At 42.3% G+C, this 25,790-nt stretch overlaps 1 protein-coding gene across 13 annotated transcripts in view; it reads right to left on the bottom strand.

The window, feature by feature from the left end:
• The window catches only part of ncam2a (neural cell adhesion molecule 2a), a 321,431-nt gene that overhangs the window by 38,710 nt on the left and 256,931 nt on the right, over nt 1-25,790 (bottom strand). For all 13 annotated transcript variants that reach the window (XM_078931074.1, XM_078931083.1, XM_078931079.1 and 10 more), the window contains 5 exons: nt 25,268-25,385; nt 16,735-16,904; nt 7,173-7,318; nt 2,109-2,259; nt 140-324 (listed from right to left, as the gene is read on the bottom strand). In XM_078931074.1, the coding sequence (XP_078787200.1) occupies nt 140-324; nt 2,109-2,259; nt 7,173-7,318; nt 16,735-16,904; nt 25,268-25,385 (770 nt within the window). The remainder of the gene's footprint in view (nt 1-139; nt 325-2,108; nt 2,260-7,172; nt 7,319-16,734; nt 16,905-25,267; nt 25,386-25,790) is intronic.

Here is a 25,790-nt window from a genome sequence, read left to right as displayed (position 1 = left end):
CAAGGTTCCTAAAAATGGAACCTTAGCGGAACAGAGACGTGGCTAACAATTGCGTCGTGAAAACACGGATTGGAGAAGACTTCTTCTCTTTGGCCACGCCAAACAAAAGCATGTGGACAGCAGACGGCCAGCTGCTCACCTCCAGCACCGAGCGGCCCTCCGCTCTGTGAATCTGCATGTTGGGGGTGACCTCAGAGATGGTGAAGCGTTCCCTCCTCCACAGCATGGTGGCAGGCGGGTTGGACATCACGTCGCAGCTGATGTTCACCGGATTTCCCTCCCAGGAGTAAAAAATGCTCTGGTTGGTCAGGAATTTGGGAACATCTGTTCAAAACAAAAACATGTTTTTTATTTATGAATTTGACCAAAACTGGTACAAAAAATGTGTTTGAGACATCAAACAAAACACTCCGAAGAATTTCTGGATAAAGGCAGAACAGTTGGTTGCGTCTGCAATGGGAAACAGGGGAACTTAATTAAATGTTGCGTTCAGACGAAGGCGTCAGAAGTCTCTTTGCTGCGGTAAACAGGAAGGACAATAATGAAGCGATCCGCCGCTCAGATGCTCTGCGGTCCGGTCCGCCGGGCTCAGCCTCAGAAGCATTATGGTTGTTTTATGCTCTCTTGCAGGATTCCATTAAAGAGATTGATGGCCGGCTCTCTGTCACAGCCCAGACGTGCCATCGTCCATGCAGCCCGCAGTGACTTACTAAATGAGTTCATTAGTTTGGCCCAGACGAAGAGCGCGCTGTCAACCTGGGCTCCACCAAGTTTAGAATCAACATTAGAGGCGGAAAGGGACAAATGCTCTGCCGTGCTTCGCCTGGCCTCTCATCTTTGTTCCACCCGCTTTTTTAAAGGCGGACACTGAGGTGGCGGCGGCCGTCTGCTAATGAACCTCATCATTCCACGGCCAGAATGAAGATTTTTGCTTCAGAGCTCATTAAGCAAAGGAAGAGGCGCCCCTTCCAAATAAGCCCCGACCAGTGGCGCTGAGGGATGGCCGCGCTCGGCGGGAAGCAGCGGCGCTGTCACCAAAGGCGATGCATGATCTCCACTCTCTAATTGACCCTTCAGGAGTCCGTGTGTGGTGGAGTGGGTGTCGGGGCGCTAAAGGAAGATGATTTGTTTATAATAATCTAATGTTCTGCAGGAACAGAGAGCATGAAGCTCCCTGGACTGTGAACTTTTGAACTGTCACAACATCTGTGGACTGTTTTTGCTTTTGGCCATAAAACGGTTACGATTTCTCATGCTTCTTATAGAAAGATCTGGAAATAAAATGCAGAACAGGAGTGAAAAATGTGTTTGTATAGGATTCCAGGACAATTGTCCCAAAAAGAGTTTAGGATTAAAAAGGAGTTGCCGGTCCTTTGACTCCAGCTTCATGTGGTGTTTGGCATCACAGCCTGGAAGGAAGCCAGGTTTGGAGCCAGAACTTAAGACTGAAGAATCTTTTTAAAAATATTCCCAGAAAAGCTACAGAGGGGTCAGAAGTAAGCCTGGATCCAGGTTTGGATGAATTACAGAGTCTCAATGTTTCATTCAGAGAAGGTAGAACTAATCCATTTGACTTTATCTGCTGTGTAGTTCCATCGTGGTGACGATGAACTACAGGAGACCACACTGATGAGAAACGGAACACTTACTGTAAGAGCAAAACATGGGAGTAAATGCAGCTACAGCCAGAAAAGACTGCAGCACAGATGTGAGCCCCAGCAGGACAAACGTTTTTTTTAGGTTAAATGTTTGTCCCTGTAGAGCTTTAGGGTTGACCGGGACGAGCTCTGAGGGTCTTTGGGTGGTCGGGTCCGTGGAGGTTCATAGAGGGGAGGGGCAGGTGTGTCTCGCAGTACATTTGAGGCTCCACCTTAACCCTTGTGCTATCTTAGATGACCCCCCCCCCCCCTTCCATTGACGTGTTCTCCCTACCATGACAAAGGTGGATAAAGGTGGAAAGATTTCATGTAATCCATGGACACCAGTGAAGATCACAAATCATTGAAGAAAAAAGGTTCAGAGCACTGTCTAGTGGGTCTAGATGACCCACCTCCCAACGTTAATGTCATTTTAGGCTTTTTCAGTAGATGGAAGACCTCGATACTTACATTCAATGTCCAGAAACATGCTCTTCTGATGACCTCCTATCCTGCTCTGCGCCTCGCAGTCAAACCGACCCAAGTCCGTGAGCCGCACGCCGCTGATGGTCAGCACCGATTTACCGTGACGACCTCGAACCTCAAAGCGCCCGTCTCGGTTCTGAAACACAAACAACAGTCCTGTCTTTGGAACCGAGCTCCCAACTTGTAGAGATTTTGGTTTGTGGCTGAAACCTCAAACCCTGAGAACCTGAAAAGAAAAGAGAATTTTCAAGAGGAAAGGTCTTCAAACCGTTTCACTTCCTTCTAGCAGCCAGCCCCTTCATCTGTTTGGAACTTCCTTGGGAGCATCTGTCACGCATCCCGAGCTGTCACAGTTAATATAATAAAGAGTTCATAAACGACAAAGTCATTCCGTCTGCATGAAGACAGATGTCTCACTCTGAAACAGCGGGTCAATTACCGCAGGCCGGCCTATCCTTCTGTAATCGACAAGCTCTGGTAATTAGAAAACAACATCTCAGCTGCATCCCGGTGAGCGGATATGATACTGCTGCCACCCCCCCATCCGATGACCCCTGTGACCCCATGAAGCGGCTTATTACCACGCCGTCTGGATGCTCCGGCAATACCAAGAAGGTTGACGGTCACACGGCAGTCTGAAGGCGTTAGAGACGCTTCAGTGATCTACTCACAGTCAGAGGTTAGTGTGAAACCAAAAACCCTTTCCATCACGGACGGGGTTGCTCTTCCCACACGTGTGTGTCTTCTGGACCGCCACACGGATGATAAGATCCACTTCAACAGTTGATGTCAGATTACTTAACGACTGCAGGATGTTAATTAAGTTAAAGTGAATCCAGATACACCTTGGTGTTCATGTTTATCCCACTTATCTGCTTCAGACTGATGCCAGTGCATAAATGACTCACTGTACAGGTGCTTATTGATCACTAGATTTCAATAGTTTGTCCTAAAACATTTCCTTTCATCTCAGTTCTCTGGAATTGCTGTAACTTTGCCGACACACCTGAGCCGATCCTTTTCTCTCTGGAAACGCGTCCTCTAAAGTGCAGTTTTTCATAGTAAACGTTAAATATTCATCGGCGTTTGGCGGGAGCTGCTCGTCTGTTATGGAGGTGTGATAAACAAACGACTGAAGCGCTGCTTTGTTTTTAATGCACTGCGTTAGTCCTCACTCGCGCTCTGAACTGCTGGCCTCTCCGCTCAAACGGCGTCTCTGTGTGCACGCCTTGAATACTTTCTGCAAAGATTTGCCCCATAAATCAGCTCCCTCTACAGCACCCCCCCCCCTCCTCCAAAGTCGGCTAACCCTCATTATGTGTGTCTACACCTGGGCTGTGGAGCTCGCACTACTCAAACAGACACTTTATTCTTGTTGCTTGTAGACTGCCCACGCATTCTACTCCTGAAAATGGCTAATCTTTCATCTTACTGTCACGGGGTTATCAGCTAACGAGGTGAAGCAGCGTATTAAGGCCCCGCCTCTTTGTGCTGCTGCAGCAGGCTGGGCTCCTTTGCTTCCCGGTGAGGTCAGGTTGTTTGGGGAAACACCGAGCATGCTGGGAAGACACAAGGTCAGCTTTTGAGGAGTCTTTTTGGGACTTTTTTGCAGACCGAACAAGTCAAACTCCTGGATGAGAAAACATAAATATTTATGACTGCAAATCAAAGGTGGTGAAAAGCCAGATTGTTTTTTCTTTTGCAGATGGTAGCTGATTGTTCTCAGCCTGGAGAAAGCTGCTCCTCTGATGTCCAAGAGCTTCAAACATTGATCAAAGCAGGACTGCTCCCATCATGATTTCAGTCATAGACTGTATCAGAGAACTGGACTGAGTGAGTGTGAAGTCATCCATAGGAAATGGTTTCCTTCCAGCTTCAACCAAATGAAGATGATTCAGTGGACATTTCTTTATGGGGCAGATGCTGCCATGTTGGAGCCAGATATCGGCAGTAAGCAGTGGGTGGTCTGGTCAGTTTGAGTCATCGTTTATATCAGGAGTGAGCTTGTTGGAAGGCCACACCCCTACCACTTGAAAGCAAAATCTGTCAAACATTTTGAACGTTGAACATGGGGGCAGCAGGCTCCACCTACTTTTATCAGGGGATCGTATTGGTCAGTTTATAACCTGAATAACTTGAGCTACAGAAAAAATATAATGTAAAAAAATGGGAAAGATGGATGAAAACATGGATGGATGGATGGTTAAATAAATAATTAGATTGGTAGATAGTTGGATGGCTTGACGGTTAGATAGATGGATGGATGGATGAAAGGATTTATGGATTGAAGGATGGAAAGATGGATGTTGAACAGTTCAATAGATGATTAGATAATAGATGGATGAAGGAGGGATACATTGATAATTAGATGGACAAATGGATGGAAGGATGAATGGATAATTAGGTGGATGGACGATTAGATGGATTAATGTATTGATGGACTAAAGGATGGAAAGATTGATGTTGGATGGTTCAATGGATGATTAGATAATACACAGATGGACGGATGGATGGAAGGATGGATGGACGGATACATTGATGATTAGGACAGATGGATGGATGGATGGATAGGTGGAAGGTTTTATGGGTGGAAGAATGGATGGATGAAAGGTTGGATGTTTACCCACCAATCATAAGAGAAATCTACACAGTGACTACAGCATTCAGGCTTTAATGTTAGAACTGCAAACATTAACCAAACTAAAAATCCCAGACTGGGGTTCTAACCCTCCAACCTTCCGCCTCCTTGTTCACCTCTGGGGGGGTTGGGGCGTGGTACCGGGGGACGTCTTAGCGGTGGATGAGTGCGTGCAGACCGGATACGCAGGTTGGAGGGCAAATTGAGAGAAGAACCCTAAACGGCTTAAAACCACATGACTGTTGCTATCCATCACGCCACACAAGTCGCGTTTGTCTCTGCAAAAGGCGAGGTGTGTTGGTTTGCATTTCCATAATTGCATTTGGTGAGGGAAGAGACGCACTTACTCCTATTTCCAGCTGCGATTTATCAAAGCGAGCGACTCGAGTCGACGCACACACTCATTTATCTCTGCGATGACCTTTATCTGGGCAGAAGAACGACTGCCATCTTTGTTTTCCACCTTTAGCTGCCTTAGATCTCCTTTAGTGACGTTGTGCTTATGTGATCTGACAACAATAGCATATTTATGGAAACAGTTGATTTTTCTGGTAAACAGCAGCCAGCGTCATATTTTTGAGTTGTTAAACGGTTCAAACAAGAAAATTGACGAAAGCAAAACCATAAACTCTTTTCTTTAGCTTCTGCAGCTGAGGATGGGGAAAAATCTCCACCTGGAACTTCAAGGTTCCTCCTGCTTCATCATGGAAACAAAAAAAAAAATACACACTCTGGAAACATACATAATTATGTCAATTCTACACAAAGAGACAAAACACAACCTTTTCACTCTTACTCTGATGTGATCTATTAACTCTCTTGGAGATTTGTTTTAAAACCAAAAATATTTGCACTACAAAAATATTGATAGCTTAAAAGTACATCGAAAATATTGCGTTCTTTTAAAATAGCAGCATTTAGACATAACTACGATATTCACAGAAAAAAACAAAAAAAGTACAAAAATATATTTTCTTAGTTTTAGCACAAAGGTATTTTTAACAATAGGACATATTAAAAGGCACTTTTATTAGATGGAAGTCCGTCTTGTTAGTGTATTTAAACTTTTTTTTTATAGGTTTGATTATGAAAATGAAAATCACTTCTGATTTTTTGTTACTTCAAATATTGATTACTTTTAAAAAAAAAACCTGAATCAAATATTTCTAGAAATTTAGATTTCTGCTTCACTATTTAATAATAAAAAAAAGATTCTAAAGAACAAAAATGATAAATAAAAAGCAAAAAAAATTAAGATTGTATATATAATTCATTTTTAAATATTCACTAAAGGTAGTGAAAAAATATACAAGTACATAAATAGATGATAATTAGTCTACATTAGTTTAAAAAAATAAAAATAAATTGCACGCAAAAGGAAAGGTTGTTTATATGAATAAAGTTTATGCAATGTCATGTCACAGTAGAAAAAAGTGGGCGGAGCCACCAGTGAGTGGACAAGGGGAAATGACCCTAAAAGGGGGCGGAGAAAGTAGGAAAGTCTAGAGCGGGGGTGCTCATTACATCGATCGCAATCGACCAGTCGATCTTCAAGGACATGAGGGAAGATCGCAGGCTAGCAAAGATAAATAACCCCAAAATGTATACATATATATTTATGTGTATAGATATAAAAAATCCGTCAGCAAATCAAAATCCTTACAGAAAAGTACGGGACTTGATTGACATACAGTACGGCCAATCGAACATCCTCTGATTCCTACGTCACTGCACATGCATGTTCAAATAAAATGAGCATAAATTCTGTCTATCATCAGAGTGGCTTCCTGCCCCGCGGCACGTCAATGCGTATAATATCAACTTAAAAAAAAAACATTGCTAAAAATGTTAATTATGCGAGCTACGCTACAGCGAATAAAAGTGCTAGCATTGCGTTCAATGTCATCAACTGTCTCAGTAAAACAATGCTAATTATGTCAACTATGCTAATGCTCTGTGCACACAGAGACGCTAGCATCAGGTTCCACATCATTGACGTCTCAGAAAAGCCCATTGCTTAAGATGGTTACTATGCCGTAACAATGGCCGTCGTTCACCTTTTCGGCATTTCGCATCAGGGGTCGCCACAGCAAATCAGCTTCCAATGCTAATGTTGCTAAAAGTGCTAGCTTCATCGCCTATCTCAGAGGAACTCACAGCTAAAGATGTTAATTATGGTAGCTATGCTAACCTTATCGTATTTTGCTGCTTAGATAAAGTCGATCGTTTTGGGAGTCAGTTTGAGATGTGACAGTCATTCAAAACTATTTTTTTTCCCAGGAACCCCTTTGAGTCAGATTTCATCCAAGAAAAAAAAAAAAAGCTTTAGACAAACTGACTTTCTGCTTTTTGACAAACAGGACACGGCACACGCCGACGCGGAAACAGATGGACAAGCTGGCAGTTTGTACCTTGACTCCATCCATGAAGCTCTGCCCGTCGCTGGCCCGTCTCCAGGAAATATCCGGCAGAGGCTCGCCCTCAGCCACGCAGGAGATCATGGCGGCGCTGCCCTCCACCGCCGTCACGTTCTTCAGCTGGGTGATGTGCGGCTGGACTGCAGGCCACAGAGCAGACAGATCGTGAGCAACAGGTGGAAAATGAAAGGCCGTCGGTGCGCATTTGAAGCCCGGACACGTGGAAAAGGCCTCGGCTGGAGCCTTTAGGGGCAAAACTGCTCCCTCTTTTTGTTCTGAATAAAAACAGATTTTGTCAGGGAAGGTGCCTCTCCAGGATGCTGATTTGCTTTGGACGCAGAGCGAGCACTAAAAGCAGATAAGTGCTGTGCCGAGGCCCCCGTCCCCGCTGATAAGATGCTCCAAGCTAGCCCTGACACCCGGTGCATGTCAAGGCTACAGAGCATGCAACATGAATCATGGATTACTTTTTCAATAACACACACTGCTCGTGACAGGAGGCAGAAAGGGGGACTTCTGTACCAAGGGTGTACTGACCACCGTCAGTAAACATCCATACCAAAGCAGAGAGGTTACACTCAACCCAACGTTTGTTTAGGACAACATTTTTTTATCTCTTCTTTAAATAAAATACATGAAAATACGAAAGTCATGTGTGGAAATTCCCTGAGTCTCAAATGCTAAAAGAGTTTGCTTTTGTTGCAACCATCAGGTGAACGGTTAAACGTCCTCAGAACAGAAAAAACAACAAGTACAAATGCAAAAAGTTTTGCCTGATGGCAGATTTGGAAGCAAAACTGACACTAAAGACATCGCAGCTTTCAATCCATCGATGAAGGTTTCAACTTCAAGCTCATTGCAGGAAGTTAAGTTCTAGTTATCCACCTAACAGGGAGTTTTCTGAAGAGACATCAGAGTCTGGGAGGAGAAAAGAGGAATTCTACTGTTAGAAACAAATTGATGACAAAGGCTGTGAAAGTAAAACCAGAAACACTAAAAAGATCAAGAGATTGTCTCTAAATGAGCTAGAATAAAGTCTATTTATCTCAATATTGTTTTTATTTAACAAGGCAATTGTGCATTGATGTTTGTTTCCAAGTTTATGAGTCAAAAAACCCCAAACTTAACACTTAATCTGGGTTCAGAACAGAACAGGATGAAGGACATCAAAAACGGTCGTCAAAAGCCGTGTCCATGACTTTTGAACGCAGACAGTATAGACTTTTGTTGGAAGTGGCCTCTTGAACAGACGTTGCAGAGGCCGTTCTGAACGTAGCATCAAACAAAAATTACAAATTAAAAGGAAAAAACAAGAAAAATAGTTTCATTTTTGATTCAAGGTTTTGCTAAAACATTTAAGTTATTTAAAGTTTGCAAATAATTTTTATAAAATCCACTGTTTCAAGACAAATCTTTTCAGAATTTTCTTTTTCTGAATAAGTGAATTTACGTTTCTGCGTGCTGGATCCTCTCAATAATCAATACTGATCAAGATCAGCAAACATCCGAATCTTGTGTGGAATTTTTGAAAAAGGAGCTTTGTTTGATGCTCAGACATGGAGACCTGCAGTTAGCATCAGAAGCTGTATGGAGATGAATGTTTATGCAGTAACTGAAGGTTGTCTTCAGCGGCTCTTCATCACCACCTTATCTGTGGCAGCTGCGCCCCAGGTACCCTTCATCACGCGGACTGCTAAATGGAAAACGTCTCATTTTTCAACGGCGGCACCATTTGCAGCGAACATTATTAATAAGGGATTATCCGAAACATTCTGAGTCTAAATGAGAAATGGTGAAGAAACATTTGTGTGACAAAAGATTACATCTGGAATTAATTCAACCTTCCAGGTCTCTTCTATGAGCCAATTACATAAACTTTAATGTTTTTTTTAATGAAATCGTTTAGTAAAGGGGTTTTTATCACACTTGATGATCGTTGTTACTACACATTAAGAATTAAACTAAGGTATAAGAAAGGATTTAGTGGTAAATGTTCCACTTAGAAACCTCCAATCTTAGATTTTCTTTCAGGGACATTTTTGTTCCTAAAATAAATAGAAGAAGGGATAAAAATCGTTTAGCCAAAGCTCTCAGCTTTGCTAAGACCCAACATTTTACATGTCAGTTCAGCGAGAGCTTATTTCCTAAAAGAAACATGACTGATGAATTATTGTGATGAACAGCAGAGTCGGCATATAAAAGTTAAAAGACTGGGTAACAGTAAACTGAATAGTAGCTTTTATTTTGGGGCAATGTGACCGCGTTAGCTTTAGTCCCAGCCGTCCTTACAGGTGGATACAGGTGAAGAAGGGTCAAACCTGTCCGGGGCACACAGGTGACCCACACCAAAAACCAAGGTGGTAGACGGCGGCAGGTCATAGAGAACACTTTTACAACACATTAGGGTGCAGTGGATGAGACGCAGGCGTGTTTTACTAAAGATAAGGTTGTTTTCTCCGCCTCAGAATCAGTCGGTTTATGTTAATTGCATAAGCACTTTACTACTGTGAAGTGCTGCATATCAGAAACCGCTAATAGCGTCAGCGGTGGGAAAGCTACAGTATCTCAAAGAACACTGGTGTTAATCCAACCAGCTGATGCGTTGCAGCCTCAACATCCTTTAACCGTACACTTTATTGCTGGACTATTCTAGGAAAACTCATTTTAAGAAGAAAATAAGGCCTTGAGGTTTTCTAGTCCAAACTGAAGAGTAAGTTCTGATCTTCGGCCTTCCCGCTCCGTCAGACGGGGAAAATAAAGCGCCGGGGTCAGACAGGTAACCGTTAAGCCGATTGTCAGCGTAGCCCCTCTTCTGACGGTGAAATACGAAGCATTAATGGCTTCATCGATCTGGTAAAGCGACAGTCATCAGTCATTTAGACGTTGCAGAGTTTTCCATTAATGGTCCTCAAGGCTTCCTTAGTTGGAGTCGGGGAAACAGTTACAGATCAGCTGCTGACTGATCGAGGACTCTAATACGCGTTTGAAATGAAATAAACTCAACTGATCGAATCGACTTGAAGAGAAAACTAAAAACCAAAGCAGCCATCAAAGATAGAAATTGGATTTCCGATCTTTATGAGACACAAAGCATTAGGCATCAGCTCATTAAGAAAATTCTGACAGTCCAACATGGTAATGGGAGCGTCCTGCTGTGAGGATGCTCTTTAGGAATGGCATGAGCATGGAGGACAGAAGGAAGGAAGGAAGCGTGCAGGAAATGCTGGATTAATGAGTGTAAATCTTCCAGCGTGCACACGGCTGAAGGCTGACATTTTAGCACAATAATAGACGGAAGAAAAAAAAAAAACCATTCCTGCTGCCAAAAAGACTCAGGTGGTCTTTCAAGAAGAAACACCCAGACAGATTATCGACCCAAAACTCGCAGAGCGTTTCTGAATAAACCTAAAAATATTTGCTCCACAAACAGCCTTTGATGACGACTGCAGAAAAACACAAACAAGAAATCATTTGGGTAGGAACTGGAAACTCCTTTGATTATCAGGCTTCATTTTAGTATTGATTAAAACCATAACACTGTTATGTGTGCCGAACACAGGTCATTTATTTTTGGTTTGTTCTTTAAAAACCATTATGTTGGGTTTGTCTTTATTTAGATAAATCTGGGAATTGTGTTGTTGTTGTGATTCGCAGCTTGGAGTGGGCTGGGACGGCAATAACACTAAACGTAGGGAAGGAAGGATTGTATGCAACACAACGGAGGATCAACAAAAACAGCCGTTTATTTACATCCAACATTCAGGAGAGCTCAATAACACACCTATGGAGTTAACTAAGACTCGATAATCACAAAAAGGAACACAACCTGTTACACAAATACACACGCTCTGATTCACAACTGTATTTCATGCAAACGTGCATTATAAGGGGCCATTCCATTGGCTGAAAGCGAACACCCCTGCTTTGCTGATGAGTTTGGGGACTTTATTAACTTTAGGAGTGCAGAATTATACTGCATACATGCTTTATGTTCCTAGCCTAGTTAAAAACCTTAAAATAAAAAGGTGATTTAACATATTTTTATAATTATAGCTGACGGGGCTGCATGACCATTGGTTACCTTCAACATCATTTGTTTTAGTTCTTGGGAAGAATTAATGTCTTCCAGCAGAAACTAAACTAAATGGTATTCTGTTTTCTCCATTGACATGAATGGATTTAAAATAACTTGTTGTGTTTCTTTAACAGGGTAAACTAAAATAGTGTCGTTGTGCTACAACTCCATATTAGCAGCTGCAGACTGTGGGTCTGTATTGTTTTTTTGTTTTTTTTTTGCATCAGTAGCTCCATTTTCCAAATGACCTCATTCCATAAGTGAACACCAAGAAGGGACACGCCTAAAGACGGGTCCTTTGCAATAACCGCTCCACACAGGGACATTAAAGATGAAGAACCGCTGTGGGTCATCTGCATACGCGGGGGAACTCGATATAAGCTTTTAAGCAAATCTCATCCAACCTACAGTAAAAACAGGCATGTTTTCCCGCTTTTTGCCCCCTGGGGTAGTAAAACTGACTTACTACTGGCGTCAGAGGCAGAGCTCCTCCCTTCCTCTGATCATCTTCATCTAAATGTGCATTTTGAAGAACAAGTGCTTGTCAAAAGGAGCTCAATGACTAGAGAGCTCACGTCTATATATTTTCATGAGCAGAATATCAAAGTGATCTGTGAGGAAATAGCCAGCAGGTTTATGAAAATATAAATTGAATTTTTTTTTATGAGCAGAGCAGCGATTGAAATAGGAAGCAATAAATGATTTTTCTTTTTTTTTCCAGGACAAATTTATCACAGAGATGCAGCTGTTATTGGTTTGGGCCGGAGGCCATATTTGGACGTTTATGCTTTTTTAAAATGTTTTTAAAGTGAGAATAGAATTTGTAATGTCCTCTCGATAAAAAGTTTATGGATCAACATAAAAGACTGTACAGAGTCAGGAAATACACGGTTACAGCAGCAATCTCTAAAGGTAAACAAAAGAAAAGATCGCTGGTGGAGTTATATGGCTCATTTGGAAGCTGTGGGTGGAGTCTGTAGGTGAAAGGGGTGGGATCCAGAAGGTTTGAGACATTCTTGGGGGTGTGGCCCTAACTCGTATGTCATTCAAAGTGTCTCCTGCTCAAAGGATGGAGAGATGTTGTCAAACTGAACGCCCCACTAGAAGATGGCGAGAAGACCGGGGTAACAGAGGGAGCTGGTGTTCATGGCAGTTTGGAATTTGGGGACAAACACTGTGATCATGACTTATGAAAGCAGGACTGAACGCGCCGTGTGTGGACTGAGGTACAAGTCTTGGGTGTGTTCGGTTGGAAAAATCATTTCGTCCAGATCCAGTCCTGAAACCTGCGTTTGGTCTGTATTCAGACTGTCGTCAAGCAGACTTTCCTGTTTCTAACCCAAACTTGTAAACACAACCACGTGACTAAAGATCTTGTCAGTCATTGGAATTATGAGGGCGGGGCAAAGCACCAACAGACAGAAATTATGGAAGTCCTGCACTTTGCAGTCCTTGTCGGGATAGTTTTCTTATTCAAACTTTATATTTCGTTGATCGATTTTGAACGTCTGTATCAACGTCAGGTACAAACCTTGTTACTTTGGTCCGGTGGAGTCGCGCTGCAAGGTGGTTACTGAGGAGACGACGGTTAAGAAGGTACACTGCTAAGTGTTTATGACCTTTAGATTGTCGGGAAAAACGGTCAGAAGCCTAGTGTGTCACTTTAATAGTTGTTTTAGTGAGCCTGCATTCATCTAACCACATTTCAGTGAGTTGCTGTTTCTCATTGTTGCTTTAGATTTATCCGTGGCTCTCTTTACGGGCTACAGTGACCGTTTCTGTTTGTTTGTTTCGCTCAGAGGACGGATTGCATTCAGACGGAGGAATCTCCGACTGAAATGAAGGGTCAGTCCGACTGGAAACGAACCGAAACTACCTCCAAAGATGGGTCTAAGAGTGGTTCCTGGTCCGCTTGGGTGGGTTTTCTTCATGAATTATCAGGGAAATTAACTCTGGTTCAATTTTAGCAAATCAAATGCGTCCAGTCCGGATACAACCCAAGTAAATGCAGAGGTATGCCCACACTTTTTATTTTAGTCTCATGCACCTATATGGGGGTTGATCTATCTGCATGCTGCAGGTTTTTGGGTTGTCTGGGTCCGTAGAGGGTCGTAGAGATGTGAGGCTGCGTCTTAAGAGGAGTGCAGGTGTGTCTTGCAGTTCTCTTGAGGTTCGTATGGCCACCTCAACAGACGTCATGAAATTGGAACGTGCCATTGTCCTGCATGTGGTAAGTGTAATGTGAAGTATTTGTAAGGCTAATGGAAGTTACACGCACTTATGACGTACGGGGGTGATGCTGTCATACACTGTCCTCACACCACACACTAGTCGTTAGTAAGGTAAGAGCACCGGCTCCTTACCAGTGATGAAAGTCAGGCAAGGAAAAATCCCTGAACTTTTCTTTGAGCAATATGACGGGTGCGGAGCGTCATTTTTGAAAAATACATGGTCTTAGATGCATTCTGGTACATTCTGGCAGCTAGTTATTCACTTAATCAAGAAACTTTAACTAATTGGAGCATCATGATTTGTCGTTCAAACCCCTAGTTTGACTTGCCATTAAGGACTTGCTGGTACTAAAAAATAATTTGGATAATTGCTAAAAGTAACACAATCCTACAATCTAAGCTTTTCCTAAAAGCTGCAAAACATACAATTGCTAAAATATAGTAACATCAAAGCCCCAAATGGCAAAAAGAACACCAGTAACTATGACATCCTATGAAAGTACCTCATTTATTTGAATGATTTCTGCTTTAGAAATACTGTTTTCTCAAACTATAATTACATCAAAATAAGGGATCTGCTTTAAACTACCTTTCTATAACATAATACATCAATTCCTTAACACCAATACTTAGTAATCTGGGAAATATCAAAACAAACATACAAACAAAATTAAACATTATAAACATTCTTTTTTAAAGGAGTGTGGGTCCAAACCACCAAATACTTATAATTATAATTAATGTCAATGTTTTGAGCAAAACTGAACTAAATCGTGGTAATTAGGAAATACAAATAAATTAGATAGAGAAATGCATTCAAAATAAGAAAACTGAAATAATTTCAAAATTTGGTTTTGAGATTATGACCTACACTACCTTAAAAATCTTCTTCCTCCACCCAAGACCACTTAAATTTGTTTTTTATCTTCTTCTCACAACTGAGGTCGTGACCACGTTCAATAATGACGATGCCCGCCATTATTTTAACACAAATTTATTTTTTTTAAATTTTTTTATACACTGTATTTTATCCCACAAAGGGAAATTCTTTCTCCGCATTTGACCCATCCGCTTGGGGAGTGGTGAGCTGCAGCCGAAGCCGCGCTCGGGAGGCAGTAGCGTTAAGGGTCTTGCCTAAGGACCCTCACTGGGTGATGTTAACTGCTCGCCATTGATATGGTAATTGTCCCCAGTGCCATTGCTCATTCCCCTCTGGGAATCGAACCCTGGTTTCCTGCATGGTAGCTTCCCACCTTGCCAACCGAGCTACCCAGCCGCTAATCGCTAATCGCAAACTCTTCAGATTTGTTTGTGAACGTTTAGCGTAGGTCCGCCGGTTTTGGTCTCTAGGGAATCTGTCACGCTGACCAAGTGGTACACACAGATACAGTGGTACACACCAATCAGAGCTGTCGACGCATCCGAAAGCAATTAAAATGGCCCGTCATTGGTCAATTAGGATGGGAAGACCAGAGATGGCCACGCCCATAGAGAAAGCGATCCATGGAAAAATATAAAGCTAAAATTTGCCAATTTCAGACAATTTTTTCATCCAGAAAGCGATTTGTCCGTAGAGATCAGGTCTTTATTTCCCGGAAGGTACGATCGGTTTGCTCAAAAACCCGGATTTCCGGGAATTCCCGAAAGACTTTCATCACTGCTTACTGATGGTGTACCAAGGCTGCATCCATGTGCACATGATACAAAGCGTCCAGAGGATCTCCTCACAAACTACGCTTTGAGTGTCAAATGTCCTCATTTCTAACAGTCATTTAACACAGGCGTCTCTAGTCTAGTTTATCGGCTAGCTGGAAGTGGCTAGTTTAGCGCCATACATACATACGTATAAAAACAGCAATGTGATGGGTATTTTTTTGGTTTAAATTAGATTTGAATACAAACAGACAGTTTTAAGTAGAAAACCTCACATGTTGGTTTTGATGTTTCCCACAGAGGTTTTTTTTGCTGTAAAATGCAGATACATTTCTACTCCAAATATGCATTATTGTTATTACCGTGTCTAATAGCATTATATCATCTATAAAGAAGACATTTACATTCACTGTTCAACAAAATTCTAAATCTTTAGGATGTTTTGGCTACGATACATGAAATTGTTTTTACACTTTTATTTATCAGGATTTCTTCATGTTTTATGGTCAAATGAATACAACTAGAAGATGAGATCAAAGCTGTTGTTAGTGTGTGTGTGCATTGTGCTTGCTTTGACATGTCTCCATGTGGGTAGATCAAACGAGGATCATCAAGAATTTCTCCCTGAACATTCATTTGTGAATCAGACCATCACCATAGTCCCAACACGCTTATGGAAATGTTTAATCTTTAAAGATCTGAAGCTTTGAGACGTTTGATCATGTTTACCAAAGATTTCATTTCAGTTAGGTACCTACAGACGGTTGTCCAAACCATTTAGTGGGTGAGCCACATCTGCAAACATGAAGATGTTTGAGGGTCGGCTCTTCAAAATGCAAATACGAACTTTATGTTTTCACATAGAAACTCAGGGTTACCTTTTTTTAATCCAATATTTTTACTTTTCTACTTGAAGGCCATGTTAACCCTCTAACACTGGAGCTTGCACACCTTTGCTAACTACCATTGTTACATGCCCTTGTTAGGTAGCATTGTTGCCCACCTTTGCTAGCTAGCATTATTGCACACCTTTGCTAGCTACCATTGTTACATGCCCTTGTTAGGTAGCATTGTTGCCCACCTTTGCTAGCTAGCATTATTGCACACCTTTGCTAGCTACCATTGTTACATGCCCTTGTTAGGTAGCATTGTTGCCCACCTTTGCTAGCTAGCATTATTGCACACCTTTGCTAGCTACCATTGTTACATGCCCTTGTTAGGTAGCATTGTTGCCCACCTTTGCTAGCTAGCATTATTGCACACCTTTGCTAGCTACCATTGTTACATGCCCTTGTTAGGTAGCATTGTTGCCCACCTTTGCTAGCTAGCATTGTTGCCCACCTTTGCTAGCTAGCATTGTTGCCCACCTTTGCTAGCTAGCATTATTGCACACCTTTGCTAGCTAGAATTGTTGCACACCTTTGCTAGCTAGGATTGTTGCACAGTAGACCAGAAATAGCGGGAAAGGACTCTGGCCACACCTTCAGGTGTTTTAGTGTGGTCCACACTTTGGACATGCTGAAAAGACATAACAGATCCCACATTTATCCAGCATTGGAGTTTGTAATCCTGGTAGAAATGCCTGAGGGATACTCACCAAACACTTTGAGGAAGAGCTCCCTTTCCTGGGATCCCGCCTTGTTGGTGGCCTTGCAGGCGTAGGCTCCTCCATCGGTCTGGCGGATGTTGCGGATGGTTAACGTACTCCGACCGCCCTCCTTCTTGTCGAAAGTGTACTGCTCTGATGGCTCTAGCTGCTGACCTTTTCTGCTCAAATAAAAAGCAGAGGAAGGCGACATAGATGAGCGAGGAAAAGTAATCACACATGACAATGACCTATGCAAAGGTCATGCTGTAGCACATGCTACAGTTGCAACTTCTTCACTCTTGGTGCCATACGCTCTTGTACCAGAACAGCTGGATTGATAAAGACAACCTCATGAGGAATGATCCAGCTCACTGCCTAAAACTACTCAAACTTTGTTCTCAGTCGGTGCTTGAGAACCGTCAAAGACCGTCAGAGTACATTTCCTCACACACTGCAGCATTTCCCACATGACTCGGCGGTGGATTTGAATGTATTGTTCTCTTTATGTCTCACCATATTTCAATTTGTGGGGAAACTGATCAAACACAAATGCAACAGCTACACTAATCCATCTTCATATTTAGGCTTGAGAGCAGAGAATTATGAGTAGATCAGGTTTCTTGCCTCCCCAGGCAGGTTTATTTGCAGCTTGCTAACCTGCTGTGTTTTCGCTTCAACTGCTGCCTACTGAATCTGCCAGAGAACAGATTTAGACAAACTCAATGAGGCTTTTTCTGCCAACGGTAAGTTTTTTTTAAACGAGATCAGTTACTTGACTGAACTGGATTAAAACTGCTTTCAATAGTCGGACAGGGGTTGACGTGTACGGCTTCTCCGATTTTTGGGTTGTTAGGTCCGTGGAGGGTCGTGGAGGGGAGCACAGGTGTGTTTTGCAATTCCTTTAATGTTTGTACGGCTACCTCAAGGGTCGTCATAAAGAAGGAACATACCATTGTCGAGTGCGGCTAGTGTATGGTGAAGCATTTGTGGCTATAAGGGAAGTTACAAACACTTATGATGTCGTACCAGGAGCTTTCACTTATTACGTGAACAGCACCTGCGGAATGCGTACGATTTGGGGGAAGGTCAAAACAATCTGTAAGACACACCTGCATCTCACCTACTTTGATTCCTTATGCACGTTCAAGAACGCACGTACTTAAACATGCATGGTGTGAATGTAGCTTTACAGTTAGGCTGCACAAAAGGAGAGCGCAGTTATGAGGTGACCAGAACTAACACGCAATCAGCAGGATTTGGGGGCTTGGAAAAGTGTAACATCTGTACGACACACCTGTTTCTCACCTACTTCACCCTTACCTACCAGCGTTTGAAATAAGCGGTTATCCTGTTGTCAGAGACAACCAGATTTCACGGAGGACAACCAAAAATGAACCTGATGGTTGTCCGTGTGACAACCTGGTCTTTTATTCAACATTTTGGTATTTTTTGACTATTTTTCATAGTTTTTGGGAAACCGACCTCCGACTTTTTAAGATAAAACGAGTGTACACGAATGATGTCACATGACTTCCGAACGAACCGAGTACCGTACGCCCGAAGACGTGAGCGGCATCAGCCTCAGCAGACTGAGTCGGACGTTGATGATGATGATGACATATCCCTTGAGGAACTTGTCTGAAATTACTTGTCAAAAATGACAACATTGCACCTGCATGTCTTGTTTAGGAGATCAGGGATATTAGTCTTTACTGCTACTGCAGCGCACAATGGAAACATGGTATCATTTACACATGTGTTTATTTGAAATAGATGTTATATCATATTATAACTTTTCATCACATATAAATATTACTTTATATTTGGAATTCTGTACTAGTCCCAGTCCATACAAGTGTTCTAAATTATAAAAATACTCATTAGGTTACAGTGTTGGTTAATGTAATCAATTTTCTGATAGATTATAGGGTAAGATAAAGTATTTTCATTTGACCGTAACAGTATTTGATTTACATGGCATTTACTTTGTGTAACCAAATGCTTTAATGTTTAGCAAAATATTTGTTTTTAATATTTAAAGAGTGTTTTAAATATCCATCATAAGAGGCAGTTGATATTAGATGTATAGAAGAATTAAAGATGTAAGTACTGACATCTGAGTAGGTTTCGTTGCTGTTGAATGCTGGTATCGAAGGACAACCAAAAATTGGGGAGGACAACCAAATGTTCCTTGCCGGACAACCATTTTTTTCCCCTTATTTCTAACGCTGCCTACCCTTATGCGTTCTGTAAGTGTTCACTAAACATTTTGGGTCTACCTTGCAGTCTACAACAAATTGTGCACAGTACAGGTTTTGCCCCTTTTTTTTTAACCTGCAAACAGCCCGTATCCACCCTTAAGGACAGGTGGTACTAAGGCTATAGAGCAACCATCTTGACAAGAAAGGGCTCCATTTGTTTCAGATTGACAGGATGACAACATTTAAAGGCATCAATAGAAGGACTCCGATCTTTTGACGGTTAAACGGTTAAAGAAAATTTCTGGATTCATTCAATCCAGATAGTTAGCAGCAACAAGAGCAGGGACGGCTGGAAACAAGCAGGTGGTACATCTGAAGGAATGGGGTCGCTGCACACCCTTTACATAGTGACCACGAACACCAACCTAAGATTAATATAAATTTGACTAAGCAGAAGTACGTTACTAAATAAAACGAAGAGGTGCATCAGGACCATTCTCCCCAAGGAGCTGGAGAAGGCTGATATGAGAGACGGGATGGGAGGGCGATACATCAGCACAAAAACAGGCCTTGAGAACAGAAGCAACAAAAACAAAAAACACCATGAATCAGATGAAGGCCATAAAAAAAAGATGTCTCAGCAGATACAAGAAATCCTGCAGACATGAAGGAGTTGAAGGGGAGAGTTACTCCCAAAGATGGAGGCTGATGAAAGAACGTGGGACTGTTCCCATTCATCCAACAACACCAATGGATGACAAGGAATGTCCAATCTGGTAGATTCCTTGTAAAATCATAGTAAAAGGTGGAAAACAAAGTATAAACATACATTTATATGCATATATTTGAGACTTTCAAGGATGTTTCTCTTTCCACTGAGAGTCAATCTTGTAAATTGTTGTAAACACTCATTTAAGTCTCTTACAAAAGTCTTTTTTCCCAGATAATTTTCACTGATGGCTTTTGAAAAACAAAAACTTTTTTTGCTTAATAACTTTAATAAATCAAACTAAAAACACAACAACTTCTGAGTCGTCTCCAGCTGGAACATTAAAATGGAATCCATTAAGTCGTCTGTTCTTGTTTTGGTAGCTTCCTTCAGCAGATAACTGCTTCATAATTTGAAGGATACGTTAGTAGATTTGGAGATTTAGGAGGCAGACGGAGACACACGGGCGTATTGTCTCATTCTACTGTAGCTTAGAAAAACAGGCAGGAAGGATAATTGAAAGTCGTCACAGGAAACTCTAAAGCCGAGTAATAACTTCAGCGAGCCGAAGAGGAAATGAAGAGAGGCCTCGTCTTCTGGTCCAGGATGTGCTGCAGCACTGAATGTCATTATGCTGACTGACTGGCGGCAGCGAGTCCATTACCAAAGATGCACCGTGGGTGAGGTGAAACCTCACGTTGACAGCAAAGGCGGCCGGAACACACTGCGAGGTGTGAGATCAAAGCAAAAACCAAATTGGATTGTGATTTGTTGTTTACGTCTCGGATGACTTCTCTGCTGATAGGTGTGCAATTTAATTCTGGAGAATCTCAAAAAATCTAGTAGAGACACAGATGGTGTCCCTGTGTCTCCTAGAAGTGAGAAGCCTGTTAATGTTTTTATAGAGATTTTTAGAGGTCTGACCTTTGAAAGTTTCTCATAAAGACCCTGAACATCAGCAGGACCTATTCACCAAATTCCCCAAAACGCCTCCAAACCTCCAGAAGCAGACCTAAAGGGCAAAATTGGATTATTGTAACACTGTTTTTTCTTCTATACGATGAGCAAGAAACCACGAACAATCACCAAGACCCAGCATTCTGTTTCTGGATTTAAAACATTCCTCAAAAACACCACTTATTGACGGAAGGGAATGATCAGGAACCACAGATGCGATGACTGGATGACTAATGGTCTCCAAACCACTGATGATTGCTTTTGCTACTTTTAGACCCCAGAGGCCACAGAGGCTCATCCATGGACTTAGATTGTCCCAACCATTGACTGTATATACAGCACTGGACTGAGCCAGTGCGACGTCATCCATAGGAAATGCTTTGCATCTGGTTTCCAACAAATGAAGTCACTTCAGTCGGCATTTTTTCACCACGTGTCAGTCGCTATGTTGGAACCAGATGTCCTCAGTATGCTGTAACTGGTCCATGTTGATCTTAGTCTACGTATCTATGGGAACCACTCTCTCTAATCCGGAGTGAGCATGTTGGAAGGCCAAAGCCGGACACAAACAACAATTATTCATTTCTTCCCCGTGAGGAATTTACAAACACTTGGTACTTCTGTAAATTTAAGAGGACGCTAACCATACATCACTACCAAATCCGAGTCCCTAATTGGTCAAAGTTCAACTGGTTCAACGGTGGCGCCTTTTGGAAGTAGAGTCCGAAAACGCTCTTAAAAAACTTGGGTAGTGTAGAGTGTAGTTTGTGTAAACATCATCCGGGCACGTTCGTATCACGTGCACATACTGTGTGTGCAGCACTAGTCATTAAGGGGCGGGTACTCTTACCTTACTAACGACTAGAGCGTGGGGACACCGTAGGACAGCATCACCTGAACGTCATAAGCGCGTGTACCTTACATTACCCGTACGAATACTTCATGACACACTTACCACACGCATGACAATAGTACGTTCTATTTTCATGACATCGCTTGAGGTGTCCGTACCACACCTGTGCTCGCCTTAACCCTTATGCTGTCCTAGGCACTTTACCATTGGGAGTGGGGTCATTTAGACCCACTAGACAGTGCTCTGAAACTTTTTTCTTCAATGATTTGTGATCTTCACTGGTGTCCATGGATTACATGAAATCTTTCCATCTTTATTCACCTTTATCATGGTAGGGGGAACACGTCAATGTGAGGGGGGGGGGGTCATCTAAGATAGCACAAGGGTTAAGAGTGCATGTGACAAAGACCTAAAGTGATCATACTTCTAGTCTAACAGAGGCTGATTACAACAGAAATCTAAAAAATAAATCATCTAAACTGTAAAGTGTAGCTAGCTAGTTTAAAAAGTTTTATCGACTCAAGCTGGTTTAAAGAACAGATTTAATTATTTTTTCTATTGCAATTTAGTCTCTTAGATTTAACAATCAGGCCATGTTGATAAAAAAAAAAAAGCCCAAATCAAGATTTCTTTTTCTTCAAGATTAACAAGCTGCTCGTTTCTGTTGCTTTCCCGTAAAATTACCATATCAATCACACCGCGGCTTCCCATTACCGCAAAAAACAGAGACAGGTTCCAAAGTAGTTAAACCTGGAAAGTCAAAATCTGAAATTACAAATGAATTGGCTCTCCTTTATTATCACTGCGCATTTTACAGCCCAACATCAGCCATCAAATCATTAAAACTCTATTTTCCTGCTCTGCTGGGAGGTGAAAAAGGAGGTGAGACACACAGGAGTAAACACAATTCCTTTTGTTGGGCCTGAAAAGTAAAGAGGAAGATGAATGGGGTTTATAAAGTTGAGGTTTCTCCCTGCTGTGCGGCATCTTCACTGCTTCTGCGTACGTCTTTCTTCCCCTCCTCGCCACGATCGACTTCCCTTTCAACGCCTCAGCTCTCATTATCAGACGGAGACCAACAGAATAATGGAGCGATGCGTTCCTCTCCCCGTAATCAGGCTGCCCACATCCAGGCAGAGCTGCAAACCTTTTGTTATTCAGAGTCGTTCGACGGCACTTCGTTAATGCGCTCTTTGCACGGCGACCTGCTGAGTAACTCTGACCGGAATCCACGGCGCGTGGAAAAGACGCATCAGGAAATATCAGCTGTTAAACACGAGGAACGGGAATCTAGCAATAAAAACGACAAACGTCTGACCGTTACTTGTTAAAAATCACTCTGATACTTAAAGAATTGGACAATGTGGGTGTTTGAAACCTCACACTACGGCTGAAAGCTGTTTTCAAAGCTCACTTTGACTTTTGAAAGCTTTGTGGGGCTCATTTCTCCAAGGAAATGATTGATTTCTATTCAACTCCAGACAAAGAAAACAGAAAAAAAAACAGGGAAGGAGACTGTAGCACGGCTACAACTGTGTCTGACATTTTTTTATTGCCAGTTGTGCTTCATTGATCTGATTTAAATTGATTAAAACACAAGAGCGCACGTGAAGGCGCTCCACAAACAAAGACTCAAGGAATTCTGTTGGCAACGGAACGAACAAAACAGTGCAGCAGATGCCAATAAAGTGCAACCGAGGGAAGGACGGACGGACGGCGAGGTGCAAAGAGCTCGTCATCATTGCCGGGTGGGTGTGAGCTAATTACCTCATGTTGAGAGCGTACAGGTGTCAAATGCTCTTCAGGTGCACATTCCTGCTCTTTTTTCAGTGAGTTTTGTGAACTGATTGTGCAGTTTCCATGTCAATTCATTGACTTTCTGCTACGCAGCACTTTAGCTAACATCTGTCTAACTTGCTGAAACTATAGGAGTAGCTTTAACACAAACAAAGACCCAACCAGACCCCACAGAGCAGAGCAGGTCTGACTTTGACTATTTGTTGAGGCTGTTATTGATTACAAATGCTGCCAAAGTAATTATTTATTTAACAATAATTATTTATTCATTTAAGCAAACATGAAGTTTTGTGCCCCCCTTAATTAAAATAGATATAATAAACATTATTTATAAAGTACCTAAATAATCCATGCAGGCCCAAAGTGCTGTAAAGAGACAGAATGAAAACATAAAGAAATGGATCAAAATAGAGTACACGATGTGTTTCACAAACGCACACGATGTGTTTCACACATGGACAATAATTGTTTCTCACAAATGTGCACCCTGTGTTTCACAAAAACACAGTAGATGCTTCCCAAACATAATTTTTAGGCGCACTTGTAACTTGAACTCACAGATCATGTGAATTATGGTTGTGAAGCATCTTTTGTTCATTTCTGATCATTGAGACTGAATTAGCTCCATAGCACACTAAGGCTCTTCCACCAGCTCTGCACCAAAACCCATCTGTTGGTAGATGTTCACTCCTCACGGTTGTCGTTCCAGAGCTCAGTGAGGCATTTACAACTCAGTTTTAAAGAGGGACGGGCGCCAAAACTCACTGAAAAGGTGGCATCTTTACCGTTGTATATGGAACGGAGTGTGGAGCTTCGTTTCAGACACGTCAACACGTCGTGACCTGTATTCTAGTCAGTTTTGCTGGGCATTTCTAGCCAATTTGACCTTTTCGCTGTGATAGGGGGCGGGCTCATATAGGAATAGGTGGGCGGAGCTTCAGTCAAAATCCCAAAGGCAAATCAAGCAACTTCAGCAAAAGACTCTAATTCACCGACCAGAGCGATGTGCACAAGTACCGTCGTCATGGCGATGAGCCGCCTGTTTACACCAGCGTGAGTGCAAACGGACACATTCAAGCGCTCTCCTTCACCCTGCCATTGTTTACCTTCCTTCAACATCCGTCACTTTCCAACCCTCAACGTCATCAGGAATCAGCGTATTCTGTCGCGGAGAAAAGCAGCTTTGTGCCGGAGTGCAACACTTCAAACGCATATCGGTGAAAAGCTGCTTGAAAGTGTTGCTGACTGTAGCAAAGCTGCTTTTCTCTGCCGATCAGCTGATTCACGTCGATCGCTTAAGGAGTTACGGTGGTGGAGCAGTTTTAACGCTTCAAACTGTTAGGGTCGCCAGTTAAGTTTGTGTTTTAGGGACCAAAAACGATAGTATTTTCCACAAAAATGGGGATTTAGACCCAAACAAAGGGTGTTTTTTTGACCAAAGTGGAGGTGGGGGTCGTAAACCTTCGGTTCCGGACAACAAACGGTCCTGGCTAATGAAGTCTGAGTGCCATGTTGTTGTCTGCAGCCAGGTTTTGTCATTTTTTAATCCTCGGTTTAAGTATCGTTCAGGCACCAGAACCGTTTTAGGATCAGTCCAAACGGTTCCCATCCCTGGTTTGAACTGAAATGATGTTGGAGATGGTTCGATGTTTTGGACTTTTAGCCATTTTGCTAAATTCATAAAGTACATACAGGCAGTGTTGGAAATACATAATTAACCCAACTTACTTCACTTTATTGGTTAAAGCTATTTTTTTTATACAAACAATATTTTATTGTGAAAAGCAGACAATTTAGAGATTTAAAAAAATGTTTCTTAATTTACCAAAATAAAAGCACAATGATTTTGCTTCGGTAAAAGTGACTATTAGTGCTTAATGCTGATCATGACCTGATCATGTGAAAAGCGTATTCAAAGTCATCCTCTGCTATTGCCTTTGGACATACATGGTATATACACAGCCGTAGTCTGAATTGTTGGGGCTCGGGTTGGGGTGTGAAGCGTTTCAGGAGTGTTGGGACTACCTGTGCCACGTGACGGCCGGTTCAGGAGAACCTGAAGTGATGCAGGTGAAGGTGACTGACTCCTGGTAGTCCGCCGTGGCGTTAAAGGACTGCTGGAACACCGACAGCACCGGAGGCACTGCAATCACAAACACAGGAGAAACAATAACACAGATGCAACGAAACTAAACGCTAAACCTAATACAGACTGTAGGAAAAAGCCTGTTTTTAATACAGCCGGATGGACGGCAACACCTTCACCAGGATGAACTGCTTCTGAGAGCAAACCAAAAGAGAGGCTCCTGTCCAGAAGGACTTCAGACCACACTTTGATCCTTCTGTGGTGGAGATCGACACAATCTAAAACTAATTATACAATTCACAGATACTGAAGTGCTCCGCTGGGTCCGCAAAAACAAGGACGAAAGGGAAAGAAAATGCCTCCACATCAGAAAAACCTGCAGCGTCAGGGAAAACCAGCCGACAGTCGTGACATGTGAAGCGCTTTAACCGTTTTACTGCTGAAGTCACAAACAATTCCATC

Source organism: Oryzias latipes, chromosome 2 (assembly GCF_053564925.1).
Source record: "Oryzias latipes strain Hd-rR chromosome 2, Olatipes_Hd-rR_3.1".
Classification (NCBI taxonomy): domain Eukaryota; kingdom Metazoa; phylum Chordata; class Actinopteri; order Beloniformes; family Adrianichthyidae; genus Oryzias; species Oryzias latipes.
The sequence above is the reverse complement of the archived record's forward strand: the minus strand, read 5'-3'. Positions and strand labels throughout refer to the sequence as shown.